Raw genomic sequence first — 11826 nt, 5'->3', positions numbered from 1 at the left:
CTCCATGATGATGTATTCCAGTATGAATTTACAAGCGATGTATACAGGTGTCATTTCTAAATATATTCAAAATAGTTCCTTAAAAGTCTTTGAGGAAATATTAGTTTAAAAAAAAGCTCTATTCTTACAGCAAACCATAAAGAAAGAGGTCTCGTATCTTTGGAGGGATAGCAGACTCAAAGTAGAGGGTTGCTTTTTTTTTCTTTTATCTTCTTTACAGTTGAAGTCCTGACTACACATGAAGGAGAGGGAAGAGAGAAGCAGAGCTGGTGATACAGTAATTCTCACCTGCCATTGGAGGAAGAGCAAGGATGTCCCGCCATACCAAGCCAAGCCCTGACCCCTGACCCCTGACCTACAACCCCACTGGACAAAACATGGTCTGATAATGACCAGTCTTCCCAATGAGGAAGTTGCACGAGGGTCAAGTCCTCGTCTTCTCCCCCAAAACAGCAGCAGCATCTTCATCGTGTTAAACATAGATAATTTTTTTTCTCTCAAATATGTATATACTCACATCTGGTTACAACGCATTAGTGATCATAACATCATAACAAAAAGAACAAACAAAAAGAAAAAAAAACAAACATAAAACATTAAAATTGTTACATCTGGGGTTGCATGCCATCACCTCATTATTTATCATTAAATGTAATTAAAATACATTTTTGTCATTAAAAAGAGCAGGGTTGTCATCACAAGGGTGTGTCTGGGTATGTGAGAGTGTGTGTGTGTGTATGTGCGTGTGTGTGTGTCTGGGTGTGTGTGTGTGTGTGTGTGTATGTGTGTGTTTGAACATAAAACAGCATCAGTATACATGACAGTTCTGTAAAAGTAGAACGAATAGAACAAATTGTCATGAGTTCATAAAATGCAAGGGTGCCGTTTGATATTTTTTTTTACATGTGCATATTGTTCACTTGTCAGCTCTCGCAAGAAGCATGTGGAGATAAATATGATAATAATCATAAATATGCAGATAAGATGCAAAAAAGGACAAATGTTGCTCGTCAGTCAACATTGGGTAAGCTGATTGGGAGGCAAGGAGAGGTTCGCTGCAGTATTCCAAGAGTACAAAAGGGCGATATGACCTTGGTTGTTAAAGATGGAGCTTCAATTGAAACACAGTGGCTAATGCAGACGACTGCCATTAAAAATCATGAAGGGAAAGAGAGAGATTCCTGTTAGAGTATTCCATATAAGGGAGGCTTTATACATTTTGGATGTTTAAAAAAACATCCATTCTGTTAAGGGTGCTCAGTTTGGCAACGAGTTGAGTTGCATGCAACACACCCCTCTCTGAGCAGAGCGACCTAAGCCTCCTACCACCATCCCTTCTTTCCCTCCTTTTCTTCCTCTTCTTCTCTCTTTACTTGGGTTGCATGAGGTTGGGCAGAGAGCCGAACTGGAAGACCTTGGACTGGTAAACATCAAAAGGAGAAAAGTTTGATCCTGCTTTGCGGCCACTATAAATTCTGTGGTTGGTTTTTTTTTCCTCTTTTTTTGATTTTTTTTTTCTTTTTAATATTTTTTTTCTACAAAAAATTTCTGTGCCGCATCATGTTCTGTTGCTACGTTTGAAGCTCCCCCAAAACGCACAGAATCATCCTGAGGTATTTTATTTGATACAATTTGGCTTTGTGAATCCAATCAATCAAGCAAATCAGTCAGTTAATATGGTTACATGGTTTTTCTTTTCACTGTACAATTTGTACAGTATAATGCTACAAAAAAAAGTGTTTTTGTGGGAACGTGTGTACTTGAAAGTATGTGCATGTGCAAGTCTTTTCTGCCAAGTGTTATCAAAAAGAACAAACAAACAAACAAACAAATGCATAAACAATGACATTAGGAACAAAATGTTCTGGTTAAGTCTCCAAGCTTACCCAAGTTCTGCCATGCACACACACGACTTAATCCACACTAAGATGGATACATGATTGATGAGCACATAACAAAGGAGCCGCTTCGGCTCCATTCCTCTCCATTTGTCCCTCCCACCCCATCCCAAGTCCCACCCAAACAATGCTATGAAGGTAAACAAGAGATCCATCTCAAGTAGTCTTCAGATCCTCACGAGCCTGGTTGATTGTGCATCAACCATAATTGATGATCTATTTTTTAACATTTAAAGTGTAGTGGTTATAGCACAGTGTAGCACTGCTACTGCTGTACCAGTCAACCAAAGCTCAATTTTACAGAAACCCAAAGAAATTAAGTGAAGTGGTTCTACAGTTACTCAACACTCTGGTGATGTGTCATGTTAATCAAGGAAGGGAAGGAGGAGGGAGGAAAGAAGGAAGGAATCGTCAGTGTTTTTTTTATATATATGTATATATATATATATATAGATAATACCCTGTTTGGCAGGGAGGTCAAAAGACAAAAAAGCACATCAGTGCCCACACCTCAAACAAGGTGGGGATGGACACAGTTGTCATTTCATCCTTTTTCTCCCTTGTTATCTCCTTTTTGCTCTCTTCCCTTCCGCCATTCTCTTTTGCAGCAGGAGCCACAGCATGACACTGATTTACTAAGCACAAAGGTCAAGGTTCAAGGTTTCGATTGTACAAGTATCCATCCACCATATCTGGCAAGACACAGTCCCTTTTCAAAAACATGTAAAATATGTGTCTGAGAGTGTATATGTGTGTATTTTCTCTTCTCCAACACAGAAAAAAATCAACACATGCAAAATAATCTACTACACTTGATGGATTTTTTCCAAAAGCTATGCTTTTTTTAAAAAGCAAATGTGGGAGAGAGGTTTTAAAACTAATGGCTATTGTGCTACCAAATAAGCTAACACTAAAATCCTACATAAGGGGATCCGGATGCCAGAATCCCTAATAAATCTAATAGTTTAATAGAATAAAAAAGCAATACTTTGCAATTATTTTTCTATGTGCAGTGCCACAAATGAAATGCCCATCAAATGCCTCAGGTCTTCCTGCCTGTCTGCCTTTTCTATCAGTCATTTTGTCAGTCTGTCCTTTATATCCGTCTGTCTGTAAACATTATTCATTGATAGCACCTACATAACTCTCTCTTTCTCATCACAGCCGTGTCCTTTAGCATGGGCGTAACACATAAAACCAAATTCTGACCGAACACACAAAACCTAACTGGCAAAAACGACTGGATGCTCCACTCTGTGCCACTCATCTCCTGTCTCCCTCTCTCCTCTTGCACTGCCAGGTGTCTCGGTGGCCATATTTGTCAGAGTAACAAGCAGCAGACCGTTGGACTAGCTCAGTGTGACGCCCCTGCCCTCCTGGGACACCTCCATGTCTGGCCGTGACATCAAACGTGCCCATCTGGTCTCCCTGTCAGGCCCGTTCTCTTCTACAAGTGAGCCCCAAGCTTGACAGTGGAGGTGGAAAGGAAAAAGGAGAGAAGGAGGAGGGGTTGAAAGAGAGTTTCTTTCTCTCTCTTTCACTTCAATTCTCCTCTCGTATAACTTCTCCAATCCTCCTCACTTCTTCCTCACTCATTTCAATCATTAATCAACTAAGTAAGGGAGTCCTCCCTAACCAAAACTAAGGCCTTCTCTGTCCCATTAATGGGACTATGCCATTTCTTACCCCTTTTCCAAAACTTAAGAGGGTTAATGATTCCCCCTCTTCACTTACTCCCGCATACCTTATGGCAGAGTGCCAGCCATGCTGCCAACTCAGTGGTACATGGCAGAGGATGGACATACATGGTGATATCATCTGCAAAGAGAGTAGTAGTAGTACCGTCATACCCAAGTGGGCACAAGTTCTTTTGGGTTACAATGTCAAAGAGAAGAAGAAAAATGTAGTGTGGCTATGGCATCCCTTAGTGGATAACATAGTTGATAAATTATAATACAAACCCAGAGAGGAGTAAGGAGGAGAGAACACATTATTTCTTACATCAACTAAACATCTGACTCCAGACTGGGGATTTTTTTATAGACCCGTCTATTGCTGAACTGGGCTGAGTTTAGGACACCACGTGGGGCCGGGTATGCACTAGTCTTATTGGCTGAGTAAGGCATCACATGCTCTTTGTTGTACATGTCATTAGCTATCCGCCCGTCACGTGAGCAGTATGAAGTGGTGGATTTAACAGAGGAGCGGAGATTGTTCGCATCGTTGCGTGTTTTGATGGGGGGCGCTCCAAGGACCGATGCAGGCGAAGCCAGCTGTTTGTAAATATCAGAGGAGCTACGCCCATGGACCAGTCTGCTGCTGGTGTCATCCCTCAGCGAATGGCTGAGGAAGGGGTTATCCGAGCCATGGGCCGGGTAGAGGGACTTGCTCCTCTTGCTCTCCTCCAGGTTGTGGTTAAACAGCATTGATTTTGAGCCGGTGCCAAACAGTCTGCCGGAGTAGGGACGCATGCCGAAGAGGTTCGCATAATGCGAATCAGATGCGGAGTCTAGGAAGCGGTCCTTCTCCTTGAGGCTGACGCTACGCGCCGGTCGACCCAGGTCTACATCCTTGGGCTTTTCTAGCATGATGTTGTCAAAGGAATGCTGACGACTCAGCCTCAAGCGATTTCTCTTTTGGACATGTGGCCCATCCGTCTGTGGCCAATACAGACCAAACATTTCGTCTGGCTGCTGCTGCTGCTGCTGCTGCTGCTGTTGCTGCTGCTGCTGTTGATGGTGCAAGGTGGGACTGACCAAGGGGTCTGCGAGGAGCTGGTCCTCACTAATGTCATACAGGTTGGCCATGTGGATGCATGCTTCACACCGATTATACGGCGAGCGAGTGGCAGAGGCCGAGGCAGTCCCAGTAGGCGTGTACGATCCTGCTGGTGGGTAGCTAGCAGTCACCTTGGACAAGCAGGAACGGCAGTGTGTCTGTTTGTAGCGATCAATGGATTCATGTGGGGACAGGGAAAGGTTTTTCTCTTTCACATTGTAGTGTTTAGAGTAAGTCGGGTCTGGTAGAAGGTCTGAGTCTGTGTGATGCAAAGGCGAGGAATTCAGATGAATGATGGGCTGCTCACACTTCCTAAAGTTGTCGCTGTGGTCAGAGTAGATCTCGGGGTAATCCAAATCGTCTGCAGCGAGGCCACAACTCTCGCGGTAGTGAATGGGATCTGAGTGCAAGCTCAGCTCTCGGTCTGAGTCGATGGTGTAGATTTTCTCTCCTCCTACTCCTCCTCCTCCTACTCCTACCCCTCCTCTCCCGGGTTGGTTGGGTACGCCGCTGACCTGCTTAGTCTTTAAGTAGGACAGCTCCACCTCACTGCAGTCCCTTGGGTATTTTGACGTCACCGATCTTTTTTTTAAGTTGTCCTTGGGTTTCAGGTGCTTGTTGTTTTCTGGGTCCTTGTAGGAGGCTGCCCTGCTGGAGCAGTCGGAGATGTCGGAGTGGGCTGCGTCCTCAGGGAGGTAGCGCTGTGTCTTCATGGACATTCGTGGATCTGGCATCAGCATGTCAGGCATCGGAGCGGGCCCAGGTGGCGCTGAACGCAGCGTGTCCACTGACTTCTTCCACAGGGTCCGGGGTGGCTTGGCATTGGTCTGGACAGCATCAGCACTGACTGCCACTTCTACTGTGTTGGGATTGGCATCATTCAGGGTCAGAGGGTGCTGGCCTCCCTGGAAGATGTAGTTGTTGAGGTGGTCTTTGTGGCGGTTAGCAAGATAAGACTGCAGATCACCCGTATCCCCGTAGATCATGTCTTTGGGAGCATAGCTTCGGTTGTCAGCATAGATGAAGTTGCCCTTCTCTGCCATCATATCCATGATCATCGGGCCAGCTGAGTGCATGAACTCACGTTTGGGTGAGTTCATGCGCGAGCCAGCCAGGTTTGACATGTTGGTCATCTGTTTGGCTGACTTGATGAGTTTAAGCATTTTGTCTTGAGGGCTAAAGTCCAGATCTGTCTTTTTCTTCATGTCAATGTGGACTCCATGGATGCAACTCCAGATTCCCTGCATGGAGATTTATGGATGACCAGGTGGAATATGGAGGGTGGTGGGTGTGAATAAACAAACAGAAAAATGAAGGGTAACATGAGAGCATAAGAGAAGGAGGGGGAATGAAAAAAACGGGAAGAGAGGGAAAATTAAACATGAAAAGGGAGTGAGAGAGGAATGCAGAGAGAAAAGCAGAATAATGATTATTTATCTACTCTGGCCAAACATATGGATCTGTATGCTTAAATGAAATTCATTAGATCAATGTTAAAAGTTAAGTTGGTAGTGACTGAGCAAATCTTTACAACCAATAACTCAAACTTGAAACTTATTTTTGTTGAAGACATGAATCTTCTAACAAACCATGGTTGATTTATGAGGCTGCTGTAGTAAAATCAACATAATAATTAAGGAAGTATTTGAGAAGAAAGAAATTCAAAATTCATCATAAAAACCAAAAGACACAACCTTAACCCAACCAGCCAGAAAAACTGTCTCTAGCTTCACTGCCGGCACAAACACCTGTCCATCATAACCCAAAGAACAATGCTGTATATTTTCTAAATGGGACACTCAGACCAAATGTGATGTAATACAATGCAACGATGCAAGTCTGCTGACAGGTCCATCAATTTTAAAGCGCAGCTTTACTTTACATCTGAAAACCTGTATTTTGTGAGAATGTACCGGTGTCTCACGGGAAGTCGAATTCATTTAAACTAACTTAAATCAACGGTCCTCTCAAAACATCACAATATGTCTCAGAATGTTATACCCCGAGCCTCTGTCTCCCTTAGAGGCAGTGCAGGGTTTACACTTTGTTTTGTGAAAAAAACAGCAGAGTAAACAGCAGAAACTGGCATCACTTTGACCTTGAGGGAGATTAAATAAAGTATAGGGTTTTTACATGGGCAAACTACTAAACAGCAACTCCTAATCTAATGTCTAAAAGTCTCGGAAAAAAATCACTGCAACCATTTCCCTCTTCACAAATACATCCTTCAAATGGATTTGTCACTTTAACAAATTCTAAGTCTTTTTTTCAGTTTAGCTCGCATTTTGTGGGCCTTATCAACACAAGACTATGGAAGTCTTTTTGCCCTCTATCACTCATGAGAATGGGTTTGAAATAACTTCTTTCTCGAGAACCTCGCTTTATCTTCTGGAAGTTCTTTCCCCCTCTTTACCATCCCTATCTGTTAAATTTGCAAACAGTCGCTCTTTGCCTCAAAAAACAGTGCAGAGACACTGCAGTGCTTTTAGGGATGCACGTCCATGTCTTCGGTTCTCACACACAACAAGGGAGAATGCTGACCTTTCAGCAGAATGAGACAGGATAGATTGATTTAGTGTGGGTTGCCGTGATTTCACCCAAAAAAAAAAACATGCTGCAATTAAAATCTATTTTTGTCTATATTCAGGGCTGCCGCGTGATCCCCCCTCCTGCTTCCATCCCCATCCTTCTCTCTTATCCTCCTCTGTGCAGCCCTCCCTCCTTCCCCCTTGTTTCACAGTTTCTTAGTTTAGCAATAGCTCATGTGTATGTGTGTGTGTGTGTGTGTATGCTTGCTCTGCTCCCTTATTCCGCTGATAGAAAATGGAACTGAGACAGGCCTGTCTGACCCCGATAATGCAGCATTAGCCCCCAGTACAGCTGCAGTGCTTCGTTGCACCTTCTAGTCTTGAACACGACCACTGTTAACCCAGTCAGACCACCCCAGGCCCAGATATTCACACACGCTCACTGTACATACACTCAATGGCCTGTTTTCAGTCAGTTGACTATTGAGCCTAGCTGAAGACTGTTGCGTGTCTTGTTTCCATTAAAAATTCAGTTCTCGGTAAAGTTGTAGCAGGTTTGTCATTCTGCCAACCCCCACAACAGGCTAAACAATGCTTTTAGAGCATGTCCACACACACAAACATACAGCTCAACACAAACTAGGCCTTACCCGACTGATGGAGAACAGAAGACCTGGCGTGCCGGAGCAGACCCCAGTGAAACAGTATCTGAGCCTCCAGTAGAAGAGATGCTCCGAGACAAAGGTGATGAGGGAGAGCCCCATGGCTGTGGCCAGCATGTAGAAGACGCCAGCCATGTTGTCCACATCCAGCTGACTGGACATCACCTCGTTCTTCTCGTTGTGACAGATTCCGGTCAGCCACTGAGCTTCGAGTTCCTCCATTTCACCTGAAAAACAAAAGAACAGAGAGAGACAGAGAGACTCAAATCCTTTACAAAGTGGCTTTTCGAGGTGTGACCGAGAGTGAATTTTTGGCTCAGACATAATATACAAGTTTGTTCCGGGGTTTTCCACATTGCATACGGTGTCCCGCTATGTCTTGTTTTCATTAAAAATGCAGTAAAGCTCTACACAAAACACGCTAAACAATGCTTGTTCAACATGTCTGCACAGGCAAACATACACCGCCTACACACAAACCAGGCCTTACCCGACTGATGGAGAAAAGAAGAGCGGCTTGCCGGAGCAGACCTCAGTGAAAGAGTATCTGAGCTGTCAGCTAACGTCGTCTATCATCACACACTTTAGAGGCTGTAAGCAAAGTTCACTTTTAGGGATCTCTCAGTCAAACAATAACAGAAGATAGAGTTAGCTAATTAGCGTAGGATCATCAGAGCTGTTTTTATTCTTGAACAGCTACACTAACTGCTATTTTATTGTACCTCTGCGCTGACAACAGCCAGAACTGAAGATATAGTGTTTTTAGGTTGTTCGTCTGTCTTCATATGAACTGATTTGTTGGTCAGAATCAAAATTCTCTGTGACCTGACAAAACATGATTTTGGCCTCGTGAATACAATATCTCAAGAGCTCCACAAGGGAATCCCTTCAAAATAGCTCAAATGTTCACTTGGTCTGGAACATGAAATGTTTACATAGATTTTGGAGGCCAAAGGCCAAGGCCATGATGACCTTACAAAACAGTAGCTACTCAAGTCACTGTGCATGTTTATAAAAACGTCATCTGAAAGCTTTTTGCTACTTTCTTGCATTTTAATTCTTTTATTAGTTGTGTTAATGTTTGAGAACATCTGTCTTATTTTAAAAACATAAAACACATAGTCCACCAATTAGAATTTAATGAGATTTTCAATATATCACAGATTTAAGATATCGCCTTTCCTACTGAATGATTTAAAGGAAAATTATGTCAGCCTGTATATGTAAGTTGAATAGTGTATATTATTATTTTTTATTTTTTTGGGTGGCTCCTGTGGTTTAAAATAAATGTCTTTGGTCATCACCAAGCAACTGGGCTTCCAGTCCTTTCTATGTTTCCTGATAGGGGCAAAGATATTGTTTGTTGAGTGCTAATGAAAGAAAGGTAGAAAGCAACAAAGACCTTATCTTTTCTCATTCCTCGGTCTGTGTTCCCTTCCCCCTGTTCCCCCTCCCTCTCTGGCTTCCTCTGTGACATTTGGCGCGTGGCTAATCCAATCTGTGTCATTCAGGGCTGGATAACTAAGGCTGCTAGTGGGGAAAGACAAATATCGTGGGGGGGTTCAGTTTGATGTCTTGGGGCTGCAGACTCACTAAGACATCATTAACCCTTTAGGACAATTGAAGAGAATTTGCCTCCAGTTAGACTTGCAAAGACCCTAATAGATGCAGATAGGCTACATCTTTGTTTAATATGACATGTTTGGAACTGGCTGCAGAAGAAAATTAAAATAAAAGAGTTTTAGGTATCAACAGGTCACTTTGTCTTGCTCACACTCTCTCTTTTTCTTTTCGTTTTTTTATTTTATAAATCGAGTGCATTCAAGGGAAAGGCTTTGGGGAGCTGCTCCTGTCTGCACTGTTGCTCTGACTCCGGGGGTGAAGTATTGCTGAAATTCAAATTTTGTTCTCTTTTCAGCAGCCAGGCGGCTCAGGCAATAGTCTGGTGGCCAGTCAGCTGGAACACAGGAACACAAGTCTCTACAAGTTTCATCCACACTTTCAGGGCTTTTAAAATGTTTTAGTTGAAGCACCTATAAAAAAAAAACACAAATGAAAAAAACATTTATTTTTAAGTACATGAGCACAGTTTTGAGAGTGTATCTCCTCCACTACATTATTATGAACCACAAACACGAAATCCATTCTACCTCAGGACGCTCACTTACTCCAAGTTTTCTTCAGAAGCCTTTATCTGCACTTTCAAGCAACTACTGTGTTTCCTGACCCTCACCCTCATCATACAGTACTTAGTTCTGACAGATCACAGCTTTGCCACACTGTCTAAGCACTATGAATTTGGAGGACTGCCACTGTTCAAAGATTAATTCATTTGATCAGGACAGTATTGACTGAAACTAGGATTAACAAGGGTTAGGATTAGTTGGGGGAGTAGGAATTATTGACAGGTACTGGATATGGCAGTGAGGTATTGTCATTGCATGTTTATTTTTGACAACATTTAGGTTTTATCTAAAGATAAGACCCCCAATGTTTTGAACCATGTCCATGTGGTGGATTTGTTATAAGTGAAATAAGCAGCCTTGTCTATCACAAACTTTTCAAAGAGGTCAGGGTAGAAGTAACCTGAAATCTAGCTTGTCAGTAGCCTACAGGGCATGAGAGTTACTACTAACTACTAAATCTTTGACAGGAACTGCAAGTTACAAGCTAAGCTAACAAACACAATGACAAACATAAGATGCTAACTGAGGCTCAAACATGTGGCTCTCCCTCCCATGTTTCCTGTGATTTTCAGAGCGTGGGAAAGTTAGTCTTCCTGCAGAGACGATAAGGACAGGAGAGCCCCTCTTTTTTAAAAATGGACCCATTTTGCAACATGCATTGCTGAGATTAGCTAACCATTTTTTTTTTTTTAATTTGCATGTTAATCAAAGCAGATTATTAGCCTGAAATTTTTAGTTTTTTTTTTATATGCCTGAAGAGGAACTTTCACTGTCAGAATGTGACCTGCAGCTGGTTCAGCCATGTGTTTCCCGACAGCCTGTTTTGTCTCTGTCTGTCTGTTCGTCTCTTTGTTCTTCACCTTCCTCCACTGCTCCCCCCCTCCCCACCCTCGGAAGAAGCCACATCTTCTCCTTGTCTCCTCTCTGTCCGCGGGAAGCCATATGCTCTCCACCCACATTGTGTCTATCTGATCAAGCAGCATCTGCCAAGACACCGAGTCACTGTCATCTATCAAGGAACCTGCCCTCCTCTCACTCCCCATCCCTCTCTCCCTGACACACACTCTTTCCTTGTGTTCCCCTCATCCCATGCTCCCCGTCTTATCCTCTCTTCGACCTCACTCTGGCCGTATCACACACATAGACACAGTGTTTTTCTCCCTCTCTCCATTTCTTTCTCAGGCTATTCTTACTTATTAGCTCTTAATAATTTAGGAAAGGTCATATAGATTTTAAACATCTATAGAGTGCATATTTGTATTGAATGGCATGGCTTAAACAGCTACAAGTATGAAAAGATTGGATGGGATTAATGATCAGGAGAAGACAAAGCCAAACAAAAACACAGAGTCTGATTTTTGTCAAAAATTATCAAGCCATGAAATATGATGGAGTGTTGCCTGCATGCTCTGCAGCCCTGATAAGATTTGGTTAGAGAGGATTATTGTGACACCAATGTTCATTTAATCAACTTCAGTGCACTTAATGTGAGTGGCTGTGAACACTCGCATCAGCAAAATGCTTTCGATGTAAAATGTAAATGAATCTGTCACTAAAAGCTCAAGCTGTCTCACTTTCCTCACTGTTTTGCAGTGGGAAATTGTTTATGTAAGAACTTCTGAAGCTACTGTAATAAAGGAATGTGGTGATTCAGATAGAGTAATGTGTACACACACACACACACAAATCTGGTGCTGCAGAGAGGAATATATTAGAATAACTTACACACTTTGCCCTCTGTTTAGAGCAGCCTTTTGTGTCCAGAATAACATCA

The 11826-nt window shown here is 42.8% G+C and overlaps 1 protein-coding gene across 2 annotated transcripts in view; it reads right to left on the bottom strand.

The window, feature by feature from the left end:
* Positions 1–1603: 1603 nt before the first annotated feature.
* The window catches only part of grin2aa (glutamate receptor, ionotropic, N-methyl D-aspartate 2A, a), a 140724-nt gene continuing 130501 nt past the window's right edge, over positions 1604–11826 (bottom strand). For both annotated transcript variants that reach the window (XM_085784648.1, XM_085784647.1), the window contains 2 exons: positions 7855–8093; positions 1604–5917 (listed from right to left, as the gene is read on the bottom strand). In XM_085784648.1, the coding sequence (XP_085640774.1) occupies positions 3905–5917; positions 7855–8093 (2252 nt within the window). In that variant the 3' untranslated portion in view covers positions 1604–3904. The remainder of the gene's footprint in view (positions 5918–7854; positions 8094–11826) is intronic.

Source organism: Trachurus japonicus, chromosome 8 (genome assembly GCF_045865225.1).
Source record: "Trachurus japonicus isolate A0001 chromosome 8, Traja_1.0".
NCBI classification, from domain to species: domain Eukaryota; kingdom Metazoa; phylum Chordata; class Actinopteri; order Carangiformes; family Carangidae; genus Trachurus; species Trachurus japonicus.
This window is presented reverse-complemented; position numbering and strand designations above follow the sequence as displayed.